Source organism: Diplotaxodon limnothrissa, linkage group LG3 (assembly GCF_057381915.1).
Source record: "Diplotaxodon limnothrissa isolate DT_005_m linkage group LG3, D_limnothrissa_male_GT1.1, whole genome shotgun sequence".
Lineage (NCBI taxonomy): Eukaryota > Metazoa > Chordata > Actinopteri > Cichliformes > Cichlidae > Diplotaxodon > Diplotaxodon limnothrissa.
The window spans coordinates 20,811,390-20,825,593 of NC_140598.1; the positions used below are offsets into that span (position 1 = coordinate 20,811,390).

The 14,204-nt window shown below is 51.7% G+C and overlaps 1 protein-coding gene across 10 annotated transcripts in view; it reads right to left on the bottom strand.

Moving 5' to 3' along the window:
• Window positions 1-756: 756 nt before the first annotated feature.
• Window positions 757-14,204, bottom strand: part of LOC146634876 (muscle M-line assembly protein unc-89-like) — a 73,404-nt gene continuing 59,956 nt past the window's right edge. For 6 of the 10 annotated variants that reach the window (XM_085379085.1, XM_085379053.1, XM_085379062.1 and 3 more), the window contains 3 exons: window positions 5,930-6,256; window positions 1,154-1,486; window positions 757-1,077 (listed from right to left, as the gene is read on the bottom strand). In XM_085379085.1, coding sequence (XP_085235211.1) covers window positions 986-1,077; window positions 1,154-1,486; window positions 5,930-6,256 — 752 coding nt within the window. In that variant the 3' untranslated portion in view covers window positions 757-985. Of the gene's footprint in view, window positions 1,078-1,153; window positions 1,487-5,929; window positions 6,257-11,171; window positions 11,180-12,414; window positions 12,418-14,204 lie in introns of all 10 variants that reach the window. The other 4 variants (XM_085379103.1, XM_085379112.1, XM_085379120.1 and 1 more) reach the window with 3 other exon arrangements.

Sequence of the window (14,204 nt, forward strand, 5' to 3'; positions counted from 1 at the left end):
TCTCAGCTGACCCTTCTCACCCTGGACACAGTCTGTTTGACCTGCTCCCCTCAGGTAGGAGGCTCCGGTCCATTCGCACCAGAACCTCTCGCCATAAGAACAGTTTCTTCCCCTCTGCTGTCGGACACATGAACAATAACCGTACGACTGTTCCCACCACTAACACATGACCCTACACTGTGTTCACTGCATCATTCCATGTTTGGCACTGATCACCACCTGCACTCATGTATATATCATGTATATATCTATCTACTTAGCACTTTTAATTCTTATTCTTATTTTTATTTTCATGTCTATTTAAGCGTAATTTATGACAGTATGTTTGCACTGAAGCACCGCAATAAAACCCTTTCTGATTCTGATTCTGATCAGGGGATAAGACAGCAGAGTAGCTGATTTTACACCTGAAGATAAAACTGTAATGTTAGAAACATGTGAAGATATTACACACACAATACAGACTGCAGCTCAGACAGCTGCTGGAGACAGATGTGTGTGTGTGTGTGTGTGTGTGTGTGTGTGTGTGTGTGTGTGTGTGTGTGTGTGAGTACTGTAACTCCTTTATTCCACACAGACAGCTTCAGCATTTGTTCTGCTTTCTCTGCTTTTATTTGAATGTAACAGAAAAACACGACTAGAATTTACACAAACGTGTTTACAGGCTGACTTTAATGTGTTTCTGCACATGCTTGTGCTCTGGTCATGTGATCATGAGGTTTGCAGGGACGCTCCTCTTCCTCAGAGGATCCACCTGTGCTTCCTCTCCTCTCTCCTCCACCTGTTACAGTGAGGGAACGTCCTCCATGATGGAGGAGCTGCTGGAAAGTGCTGAGAGTTTCCTCCAGAGTGAGACCTCTGTCACAGTTCAGAGGATCTACGGCAGCAGAGACCTTCATGGACACTAAAAGTCTCAAACACACAACAACAACATCACACTGACTCCACTCTGACATCACTGATCAATAATCAAAGAACACACAGATCAAACTGATTGATCAGCCATCAGAGGAGTCGGATCAATGGAGCTGCTTCTGTTCCTGATGTCCCCTGTTTGATCCTGGACCTGAACTCTCCCTGCAGAGGAGACACAAGACAGTCAGAGACAGACACACACACACACACACACACACACACACACAAAGTCACAAACCTTTGACGTTGACGTGCACTATTTTCAGTCTGACCCAGATGTCTTTGTTCAAGACTCCACATCTGTATTCTCCACTGTCTCTCTCTGTGGGGTGTTTCAGGGTCAGACTGAGGTCTCCAGTTTTCAGCAGGTCTTCATTCATCTTCGTTCGGTCTCTGTAAACCTGGTGCTGTTCTTCAGGCTGGTCAGAGCCGTTCTCATACAGGTGGACGATCAATGATGGTTTAGGTTTGATGTGCCCCCACATCACTCTAACATCTCCAGGCAGGTTTTGTGTGGTTTTGAAGGGCAGCTGGACAGACTCCGCCCCCTCCTCCACCTCCACCTGACACACTGAGAGGACAACAAACACAACATGAGCTGTACAAAGTGTGATTGGTGTTCAGAGCAGCATCATGTGACTCTTGTTCTGCACTAAATGAAGCGATGGAGTGGCGCCTCCTTCAGGCAGAGAAACAACTCATGGAGAGAAATAATTATTAGAGCAAAAACAAGAGTGGAGCTGCAAATAAGGCCGAGAGGAACGCTGCAGAAAACTGTTCATGTGTGAATTCATCACTTCATAGATTTCTTTGAGCACTAAAATCAGAGCTGCTTCTATTTCTAATATGACAGCTGTACATTAGAGCTGCAACACTTTAAATGTGAGCCATAAAAACATGATACTCTACAAGTGCATTCAGCTCTGACACTGTCACATCATGAAGGAGACGTGGAAATCACTTTGTTACACAAATCAAAGTCCAATCAGTTCTATTGATGGAATATTGTGTGATCAATAGACTGATCAGTTTCTAATCTGTCATCGATCAGCTGGAAATCCAGCATGTCAAACAGACAGGCAGCAGATTAGGACCAAACACAAACACATGGAGACTTTTTCTTCACAGCAGTTGCAGGTAAACTGCAGCAACAATGCGACTCAGACAGTTTCTCTGTAACTGCAGGGCTTCCTGCGCTGCTGTTAGTCAGACACGGATCAACAGGTTGTGGATAGAAAGCAGATTCCTTCAGCAGAGGATCCATATCACACGTGAAGCATGTCGTCGGGAAACAATCAGTGAAAATGGGACACTTTGAGCCTCAAACTCTGAACATGACCTGCTGCAGACCAGCTGATGTGTTCAGTTACCATGGTGAGGAATTTCACAATAAAGGAGGCGTGCGCTCTGTCTTTTCCCGGCCCGACGCTCTGGGACATTTTAGACAAGTTTCCTGTCAGAATACGATCCCATCCGGAGGCCGACACCATCCTTATCCACATGGGCACCAACCGGACTCCAAACAGCGCTCCCACTTCCTCAAACTGGACTTTGTGTGTCTTTGTGAGGCCGTGAAACAAGCCCACCGTAGTGTTTGTATCTGCGGCCCCACTCCCACCTGTGGCCGTGGGGCGTTTGGGCGGCTGCTCGGCCTCCACACCTGGCTCTCCTCTGTGTGTGACTCCCACAGCCTGGGCTTTAGAGACAACTTCAATGTTTTCTGGGACAGGAGGCATCTTTCTGCAGCAGATGGCTCCACTTCAACCAATCAGGAGCCAGATCCTCTCTGCTAACATATCATATGGAGTCCAGCAGGAAACACTCCATCAAGTACCTGTCCACACCTGCCCACACCTGCTGACCGCTCCGTCACTGACTGACGTCCCCCAGGTCCTAGTCCCTATCACCTCAGTTCCACTCTAAACACTAATACATGTTCAGCTGGACTCGGAGCCTCTGGAGACATTTTGGATGTTCCAGTCATAATAACTAACAGGACAGTTTGTGCAAGGTGGAGGAAATCTGCTGCATCATCCCATTGATGAAGCATTCAGCTCCACCCTACAGTTTCTCTGCTGCCTCCATCCACCTTGGTTCACTTTGCTCTTCTTAATGTTGGAGCTGTGAATAGTCAGGCTTTTATTCTGAAGGATTTTACAACTTCCCATCAGCTTGATTTGATGTTTTGAACAGAAACAGGATGAAACCTGGAGAGGACTGTCTAGTCTGTGAACTCTGACCCCACATATGATTGTTTCAGTCAGCCCAGAGAAAGTGGCTGGGTGGGTGGAGCTTTGGCTTCAAATGCTCCCCTATTAAGGTGGATGAAGGGTGTAGTTTGGAGGTGCTGCTTGTTAAAGTGTGAAACAGCTCCTATCTGTGCAGGTATCTCCGCCCTCCTAAGACTCCATCAGAGTTGGAGCTGAACTCTCAGATGTTTCCTGCTCCATGGTTCTTATGTGTGATCACATGATCTGAGCTGCTGATTTTAAGATCCATGTTGATGATCTTACTGACTCATTTGAGTTCCTCAGTGCAGTAAATTCATTGGTTTCAAACAGCGTGTTGTTGGCCTACATATAACTGTGGGCTTCAGTATGAACTCCAGGCTTTGAGCTGATGTGTTTCTCTCTGATCATTGATGGATTCTGTTTGAGATCATTTTTCCAAGTGATCAGGCAAAAGCAGCCGTGTCAGTACGCTGACGCTCTTTTCATGAGGAAGCAGGAGAAACATGTTCATCAGTGTTTCTACCACCACTGGTGTTCCTCCTCCCTCACACACACAAACACTCTGAATGATCTGAACCTCCTTTGTACATCCACTTTAGATTCAACTGCACCTTTAAGATCAGGACTAAACGTGGTGCTCGCTCGCTGCCCTGGATCCACAAAGACATTCACAGTCTGAAAAGACAATGCCGGAGGGCAGAAAGGAGACGGAAGAAGGTGAATCTTCAGCTCCGTCATCAAGAAATGAAAGCATGAACGACTGCTTTCAATGAACAGGTGAAGGAGGCGAGGGCCGGCTATTTCTCTCCGTTAATTCATTCTAATAAGCACAGCCCAGAGCTCTTTGGAGCTCAGTGGAGCGTCTTTGAAATCCTGCAAGTTTTCATCAGATTACGGCATCGAGTGAGGAACGTCTTCACTTTCTAAACTTTCTGAAGGATCAAATGAATGAGAGGAAATCCAAAACAGCAGCTCCTGATTCTTTTCTTGATGTCCCCGACCCCAGCCACCATATCTGATCTTCTTTTGTGCCAGTCTCTGTGGAGGAGCTTTGAAGGACTGTGGCACAACTGAAACGCTCATCAAGCTGTGTAGATATGATTCCTCCAAAGTTCCTGAGTGAAGTTTGGGATGTCCCTGCCCCTCGGCTGCTTCCAATAATGAACACTCGTCTGTCCTCTGGCTGTGTCCCAGAATACTTAAAGACAGCCTGTGTGCAAGCACTCATCAAAGATCCAGCCTCCATCCTTCTGACTACAACAATCACAGAGCCAGCTCAAAGTTTCCTTTTAGAGCAGAACTTTTGGAGAACACTGTCTGTCTGAAGCTTCTTGGAGCGTCACGTCCATGCTAGAACTCCACTTTGACTCTGACTGTGGATCCTGCTGAAGCTTCTCCAAATAGTGGAGAAATGAAGACAAGATCAGCAGACCCAGCTCAACAATGTCTGCAGGTGCTAACAGGTCAATCTTTGAGACGCTGAATGTTCCCAGTTTGCTGCTGTGAAACTAGAAGTGATGACTATTATTGTAACAGCACTGCAGCTGGAACTGCTGACGGGGCTGGAGATGAACTGGATTCTGATTTCAGGGACAGTTTTGGCTTTCAGTCGTCATCAAAACACTTTGTTTCATTCATGTTGCCCTGAAGCTTTCCTTTCTTCTCATTGACGTGTTCTGAACCAATCACAGCCCTTTCCTTTACAGCGCTCTGCTTTCACCCCTCCCTGAAAGCCCAAATTCACTCTCAGTTTAGTTCAGCTGGAGCCGAGATGACACAGAGAGCCTTTGGTCCATGAGATCTATCTAGGAGACATCAGTAACATCAGGTTTGTGTCAGCCGTCCTGTAGAACGCTTACATACAGCTGCTTCTGTCTCTGATCTCTGAGTATCTCTCAGCTTCAGCTGGGACTCCACCCAGTTGTTGGTTGGTTGTTGGCACAGAGCTGCTGCAGTGACTCACACCTGGTTTAACCCGGTTTAGATAAAGATATGAAAACCTTCCAAATATCAATCTAGAAATAGAAATCTGTCCACTGTGGGACGTGTGAGGCTGACATTAATATGTCTTCAAGTGGGAGATGAAGAAATGCTTCCAGGGCCCAAATCATGGAGACAAACATCAATCCACACTTCACTTTGTTTCCTGTCTCTAAAGTGGGAATATTTCAGTGTGATGAACAAACGGCCTCCAACAAATGAAGCTGATTTCCTTTTCCTGTCTTTTCTCCAGCGGCCTCAGCTTCTTCCTCTTTCCCCTGTCTTCTTCTGCAGACGCTCCTCTGTAGCTTCAAGCTGTTTCTCTTTACAAGGAGAGCTACAAACCTTTGCATCCATCCACAAAGACCCCATGGGCTCCTCTGGATCATCACTCTCATCATTTTCACTTCACAATAAAAGCCTCATATTTTTTGCTGCTCCGCCCTGACATTTGACAACATCCAAATGACTGGATCAAAGTGTTTGAATGATCTCAGCAGCTTTAAAACTATTGATATTTATACATGTACATTGATTTGGACTAAACTAAAAAAACTTTTTTTGATTTGATCCAAACTCAAATCATGCCAGAGGCTTTTATTTTGAAGTTAGGATAATTTTTAATCTTCTTAGTGTGTTCATTTAAACACGCCGTTGCTCCGCCTGACATTTTTGGCTTTTAGATCAAAACATCAAAGAATTAATTTCATTTGAATGAACTGAAAAAAGATTCAAACTAAAAGCTTTTAGAGAATAAACTCCTACATGACCTCTGACCTTTGACCTGTATCTACAGCACTGACCTCTGACTTTCAGCTCCACTTGTTTCTTCAGCAGGATGTTTCCCTCCCTGCTGTAGACGGTGCAGGTGTAGGTCCTGTTGTCTCCATCTGTGGGGTGTTTCAGGGTCAGACTGAGGTCTCCAGTTTTCAGCAGGTCTTCATTCATTTTCGTTCGGTCTCTGTAAACCTGGTGCTGTTCTTCAGGCTTGTCAGAGCCGTTCTCATACACATGGACCTCATCATAGCCACTGTCCTTCCACTCCACTTTAGCATCTTCAGGCAGGTGAAGTGTGGTGTTGAAGGGCAGCTGGACAGACTCCACCCCTGAATCCACCTCCACCTGGGGGACTGTGAGAGCTAGAGAGAGAGGAAGACTTTGTGTAAGAGGAGCAGGATGAGGAGCAAAGACGGCGATAGACAGTTTTCCTATTTGTGGAATGATAAATCACTCCAGGAGTTTATTGTTGTGTTTTAGGTTTTGAGATTGATGTGCCTCATAGTGAGAAAATTTATGATAATGTTCCACTGACTCATATTTAATTGTTATAATGAAGGATTTTTTTCGTTTTCTTGCCACCCAGTGGGAACAGTACATCTATCGATCCCCGTACTCTCTGTCCTGGTCGCTGTGTCCTTGGGCAAGACACTTCACCTACCGCCTACTGGTGTTGGCCAGAGGGGCCGATGGCGCGATATGGCAGCCTCGCTTCTGTCAGTCTGCCCCAGGGCAGCTGTGGCTACAACCGTAGCTTGCCTCCACCAGTGTGTGAATGCGAGAGTGAATGAATAGTGGCATTGTAAAGCGCTTTGGGTGCCTTGAAAAGCGCTATATAAATCCAATCCATTATTATTATTATTATTATCTAGGCCCTGCACCAAAGTCCAGGTGGGCTGCCCACTATGAGCCTTGTAGGTCTAGCCACATGGGAGCATTTTTGCTGGCATACTGGTTTTCTTTTAGAAACAAGACAAAGACTTCAATCTGAAAGCCTTACAGAAACATTTCTAAGGCTTTGGGACTGCAGTGAGTCACAGTGAGGACCATTATTCACACATGAAGAAATCTCAGAAACAGATTAGTTTAATTAGAGTCCCAGAGAGCAGCCATTTGGCTTTTCTACCTTTAAAACCCGCCTTCCAGCCAAATGGCTGGTAGGCTTTTAGCTAGGCTTTAGCTTCAGCCAAGTGGAAGCTAAATTGGCTAGTCATCAATTCAAATGTAAATTAGGTTGTTACCTGAGAATTCTGGAGGGGAGTGGGGGTGTGTGAATGGGGGGGGGGGGGGGGGGGGGAGCTGCTAAAAGCGGTGAACTTCCTTTTGTGTTCATCTTGATGCATTCTCAATCATCCAGGAAAATAAATCTCCTAAAGTCACCAACTTGGAGTGGTTAGTTTCCTGAGCCACAAGGAAACTTGTGTTTCAGTTTGCCATCTTAGGGAGAAATCAACACACATGGGTGTATTTCCTTTGTTGCTGAGATTTATTGATGAAAACAGTACAAAAAAAACCCCAACCATTTGTACACATATTTACAAATAATAATAAAAAGTGAGTGAGTACATTTCAACATTTTCAGGAATCACTCACAATCCTGGCACTGCCATGGTATCTGTAGACTGCATTTACCACATGTGTATCTGTAGCAGTGAACACATTGCACAGTGGCATGATTGTTTTTTTTTTTTTTTTTTTTTTTTTTTTTTTTTTTTTAAATGACATCAGAAACAGCAGTATGCGACATTACGTGATGGCAGAGCTTCAGTTCATCCTTTGTCTTTTTTTTTTTTTTTTTTTTTTTTTTTTAATAAATAGGACAGGGGGAATGAATGAGAGAGAGAGGGGGAGAGAAAGAAAGAAAACCAAAGAGGAGAAGAGACGGTGAGAAGGGGGGGGAAGAGAGAGAAAAAAAAAAAAAGAACTCCTGGGTCACCTGTATGGAGAAAAAAAAAAAAAAAAAAAAAAAAAAACAAACAAAAAAAACAAACAGAGGAGACAGCAAACAACAAAGAGCAACATAATAATAGAGAAAACAAAGCACCATCACAATAAACTAGCTAGTCATAGATATCAATATTTACTAAATAATAAACGATATTGTGCAGCACGCAAGATAGACAGCGCACAGTGTGCTTTGAGGCAGCAGCCAAGAAAGCTTTAGTCCGTGTCTGTGAATACCCATGTGTGCATACCTGTGTGGATCAGCATGCTTGCATTCCAAAGGTTTCTCCATGTAATGATCTGCTAGGGAGTGTAGGGGGGCCACAGCCCCGTCCTCCAGGGTGTGAAGCGGGTATGGAGGAGATCAAAACTCCAGACATCCAGAGGCCCCCAGAACACAAGAGACCATGGAAGACCAACAGAGGGGCAGCCGCGCCACTGTCCCAGAAAGAGCTGAGGAGAGTCCCGGATGAGGGCTCACTCAGCAGCCGTGGAGCAGAAGCCAGGGGGAGTTGCAGTGACGCGCCCGTGAGCTCCGCCGGCAGCCAGCTGTGCCTGAGTGACCGAGCCCCAGGCCGAGAGGCCGGGGGCACCCCACCTCCGAAGTGGCCCGAGCGAGCCCCAGGCTCCAGGCCCCGATAAGCGGCCGCCAAGGAGTGAGCCGGTGTGTACCTGGACGCCCATCCCCAGACACAAAGAACCACCAACACACCGATGTCTGAGGGAGTCTGCCACTGGCAGGGGAAGCGGTGGTGGGGGGAGATAGGCCTCCAAACCTTGGAGGGCCTGAGGTGTCCCCAGAGAGGTGGCGTCTGATACCCAACCTGACATATAGACACAGACATACAGGCACACACAGATACAAACATCCATTCCCACCCTCATGCTCTCATATGCACTTGCTCCACACTCAACCAACGTGGAGACAGACATAAAGAGACGCTGTACACACAATCACACTCCCCAAGCGTACTCTACGAACCGGGTCTAGATACCCTTGCCCCTGGAGGGGGGAACTGCGCCCAGACCAAGGTGGTGTTACCCTTTTCCCTGCGGTGGGGAGAGGCAGACCGCCCCGACTCCGCAGCAGCAGGGAGGCCCCACACTCCAGACCGCAGTCGGACGGCCAACTCCTCCTCCTAGCCCCCCTGCTCCAGCGGGCCGCAGAGAATGGGGGTGAGAGAAGACTCCAAACCTCCCTCCACCCGCTCATTGTAGTGTTGATGCATGTGTGTTCTAAGGTGCATTTAAAACCCAGGAGGGCATGGAGCTACCTGCCAGAGAGCAGCAGGTAAGCGCATAGTCCCTCCTGCTAGCCCTCAATGTCTACGTGTATTTAAAATTGAGAGGTGGGCAACGACGCCAGGGGTGAGGTGTACGCCCTGATGGTAATTTGGATTCCGTGTATCGTGCCCACCCCCAAGATCCTATATGTATGTGTAATGAGAGTGTGAGTAATGTGAATGTCGAAGTTGTGGGATAAAATTGAGGCAGAGGCAGCCAGAAGGGGACAGAGGGGGGTGGGGTAGCCTCCTCTGCACCCTGGTGACATACCCCTACTCCAAGGCCCTGCATGTGTGGGTGGTTGTGGTGGAGCGGGAAGAGGGAGGCAGCTGGAGATGGGGAGGGAAGGAAGGGAGGGGCAAGTGACCCCTCCCTGGGGCCAGCTCCCCCGCTGACCCCAGTAGGCACCCCCATACTCCGCGACCCGCCAGGGAAAGGGGGCCCAGGCCCATCCAGACTGGGGCCCAGTGCAGCAGCGCCTCCCGGCCCCACAGAGCCCGGGACAGTCCACCCAACCCCACCACAGAGAAAACTGCACCCACCCCACCATCCACTCATCTTCCAGACTACATAAGACAATAGACGCCCAGGCTGAGATCTTCCTCCACCTCTCCTGTATCTCCCCCTCCTGCAGAGAGAGTTCCTGAAGAGCGGAAAGCTCCTGCAAGATTTGACAATCTCCCCCACCAGTTGAAGAGCCCCCCAGGTGGCTCGACGCACCGGCGGCACCCTGCGCCAGGGCTGGGCCCCCATGCACCCACCCGCCCACAACCCCGGCAACACACCAACCAGGACCCAAGCCCCCGAGGCCCGGCCAGGGTTCCAGCCCAGAGACGGAGCGCCCCCAGAACCTCACTCCCATCCCGGACCCACCCAGGGGCAGCCAGGCTACCAGGTCAGTAACCCACGTCCGTCAGCACAGACCCTCCCCTAGCCCCGCTGCACGCAGCCACGAGGAAACAGTCACCCGAGAGCCAACAGAGCCCCTAACCGGACATGACCGCTACCCAGGATTGAGCCCCCCAAGGACGATGCCTCCGGGGAACCCCCCGACGCCCTAGGCCTGTCCCTAGCCCCACACCAATCACAACAGTGAAGGCTCGTCCATTCTCAAAGCTGTTGAAAGGCAGGGAGGGGGGGTGGCAGCCCAGCCTGCATAAGTGGAGGGCTGAGCAAGGCGGTCTACCCGTCACCGTCACCACGTGCATGTGCGCAGACAGTGGAGCCTCAAGAGTGAACTCGCAATGAGACACTCGAGGTCAGACACAAAGTCCCAGCTACTGGGCGACCCTGTGCTGGCCATGTAAGTCTGTGACACACAGGCAAAGCACCAACCGGGAGTCAGCATCGCAGGCTGAGGACCTCTCACTCACTGGCCAAAACGTCAGACACAGCAAGGTCTAACAAGCTCAACCCGTGGCATGCGGTCGGAGCGACAAAAGGCCAGAAGCACGGGCAGTCGGCTAGGACGAGCCCACGCATATGCTCCCCAAGGATCCCCAGCTGGAGCCTTCGGAGCCCAGGGCCCGAACCTGGAAACCCAGGAGCAGGAAGAGGAGAGGAAGCGTAGATCATCGAGCCGCTGAGAGGAGACCCTACTGGGTGCCTGCAAGAAGCGGGCAATGCCAGACAGGGAGCCAGCGCCGCAGGCTGGGGAACACTCACCCACTGGCTGAGGCATCAGACACAGCGAGGACCGACTGGCTTTCGGGCAAGTTGGCGAATGCGGCAACCCGCCAGTGAAACACAGCCCGCAGCCGCAGCAGCCCATATGCCAGACAGACTGGCTAAGGAGGCTGGAGAACACACATGCCCTGGCTGACGTATCAGACACAGTGAGGATTGACTGGCGGGCAACACACCAGAGAACACAGCCGGCAGCTGCAGTGCAGCCGCTGGAGAGGAGGGCCAAGCCAGGGACCCGACCTGCAGGTCGCCCCAGGGCCAAGTGGCTGCCGAGCGCTGTCCGTAGACAGGGGAGCCACAAGAGTGAACTCGAGGACGAGACACTCGAGTACAGTCAGCACCGCAGGCTGGAACACAACACACTCGCTGGCTGGCTTATCAGACACAGCGAGGCCAGGCTAACGTGTAACGGGTGAACCGCCTGCAGAGAGCCTGGAGCTGCAGGCTGTGGAACACTCACTCGCTGGCTGAGCATCGGAGACAGCGAGGTCCAGCTGGTGCGTAAACCGGCGAAGCGCGGGCAATGCGCCAGGGAAACACAGCCTGCAGCTGCAGCAGCAGCGGCCGCGGCTTAACCTGCAGTCAGAGCCAAGAAGCCGTCCCAATCAAGGAACGTCAGGAGCCCTGCTGGCCGCGTGAGCCGCGCACTGCGGGCAACACGCCAGACAGGACAGGCTACACTAGGCTGGAGAAGGCACTCGCCGCAGCGAGGTGCGACTGGTGTGAAAGTCGGCGAACGCGGTCAAAACGCCAGGGCAACACAGCCTACCAAGCCACTCGCGCCCAGCAGCTGGCTATCGCTATGACTGAAGCCAGCGATATGTGGATGACGCCCCAGAAGGGAAGGCGGAGCCGCCAGCTGGAGAAGTCAAGTCACAACAGATCCCTGCCTGGCACTAGGCAGTGACACAGAGCCAGGGAGAGAGAGAGCCTGTCGCAGCAGCTCGGCCACTCAGAGGACGGCCGAGGTAGGATGAGGCCCAGGGCCTGTCCCAGGTGTAGAGCAGCTGACCTGGACCATCCACGACAGGGGAGGTGCTGGTGTCTCAGGCCACTGAGGGCCCAAGTGGCAACCCAAGGTTCATCACTGGGGCATAGCAACCACTCCGCGGTGTCTACAGACAGGGGGAGAGCAGAGTGGGCCTGATGAGACACTAACAGACACACGGGAGGTGTCAGCTCACTGAGCACCTGCTCTGGCCAGGTGACCCACGATACAGGGGCAACCCACTAGACAGAGCCAGCGCTGCGCGCTGGAGAACACCCACTCTCCGGCTGACGTATCAGACACAGCAAGGTCCGACTGGCGTGTGAGTCGGCGAACCGCGGGCTATACGCCAGAGGAACACAGCAGCAGTACAGCTACAAAGACGCAGGGCCAAGGCAGGGAAGCAACCTGTAGGGTCCGTCCAACCACGGAGCCGCCCAGCCATCCGCAGACGGGGGGCTGGTGGTCTAGCCCACTGAAAGCCAAGTGAGGACTTAACCCGAAGGTCTGCCCCAGGGCTGAGCGGTTGCTAGCGCTGTCCGCAGACAGGAGAGCAGCAAGAGTGAACTTCGAAAACGAGACACCCATGCACAGCAGGCCGGAGAACACCCACTCGCCGGCTGAATAATCAGACATAGTGAGGCCCGGCTGGCGTGTAAACTGGCGAAGCGCAGGCAACACGCCAAGTGAACACAGCCAGGAGCTGCAGCAGCTGACATGCCAGAGAGAATCCGGCTAAAGTAGGCTCGAGAACGCACACTCGCCGCAGCGAGGTGTGCGTTCTACTGCACTACTGCAGTAGTAGTGCTAGTAGTAGCGTTCTACTGCTACTACTGCACATTCACCCAATGTATATACTATATATATATATAATGTTCTTCCTCTACCCCCCCCATTTTTGCACATGTCGAGGAGCGTGTCAGGCTACATTTCAATGTGTGTTATACTTGTATAACTATGCATGTGACAAATAAAGAACCTTGAACCTTGAGGTCCAACTGACATGTAAGCCGGCGAATGCAGGCAACATGCCAGGGGAAGACTGCCCGGAGCTGCAGTGCAGCCAGGGACGTGACTCACCAGGGGTGTCAGCTCACTGAGCAGGCCCTGCCGGCCACGTAACCCGCAACATTTGGGCAATGTGTCAGACAGAGAGCCAGCGCCGCAGGCCAGAGAACTGTCAACTGCTGGCCGAGCCGTCAGACGCAGCGAGGTCTGACTGCCGTATTAACCGGTGAAGCGCGGGCAATAGGAGCTGGCCACTAGGCCCAACTCAAAGGATGTCAGGAGGGAGGAGAGCGGCTGGGTGTGAAGCAGGTGGCCACAGGCCAGACAGACAGTCCCATCAGGCAACCCTAGTCGTCTGACCGGAGCCAAGCGTCATAAACATCAACCTCCTGACAATCAACCTCCACCAGCCCAGGCCTCAAGGAGGCGGGGCCATGGGAGGGAATGCCGTGGGAGGGCCCCAGAACTAGGGAACCCAGACATGGGTTCACCCGTCCGGACCCTACCCCAGTGGCAGCCAGAGGGAATTGAAGCTTCCTCAATACCTCATGATAATCAACCTCCACCGACCCAGGCCTCGCAGAGGCGGGGCCCTGGGAGGGAATGCTGCAGCCATTATCCTCATTTAGCCTGAGAGGCACAGGATTGGGGTGGGCTCTCCATGCCCAGCCCGCCTGCAGCTGACGTGTCAAGCACCATCCATAGAGGGAGTGACAGAATGGCCACCAGCAGGGCATAAGTAACCCTCACGCCCCTGTCAGGGCATGCTGCCCTGCCCAGGGAAGGCCCGAAGGGGCAACTAGGGACCAGGGGGGCTACAGGGGAGCGCCAAAGGCAACCACTCCCGCCATGCACGGCAGCATCCAACTGCGGGCAGGGGCTCATAAACGCCAGGAGGCAGGGCACACACGGCCTGCAACCAGGCAGCAGCAACACCTTATGCAGTAGGCGCTGAGGCTGCATGATAGCAACAACCTGGAGGTCCACTCAGCTAGAGGGGACCTCAGGAAGGGCTAATTCCCCACACCCGGCATGCTCCAATCAGGAGCTGAAGGGACCCAACCCGCCAGACACCGTGCCCGGGGACCAGCAGGGGGCAGCCCAGGGACAGGTGGGCAACACCGGAGGAGAGGATGGAAGTTTCTTCAACATCCGCCACCCGACAGTCAACCTCCAAGCCCAGGTCTCACAGAGGCGGACTCATGGGAGGGACGCTGTGGGAGGGGCCAGCAGTAAATCAGCAACAGGTGTGGGAGGGGACCCAGCCCATGGCCTACCTAACTGGAGTCACAGCAGTGGCAGCCATGTTCCCCATAGTAGCCTGCTCTCTCATTTTTGGAGGCAGGAGAAGGGGGAGGGGCGGGCCATTTAATGCTTTCAAACCCAGCACG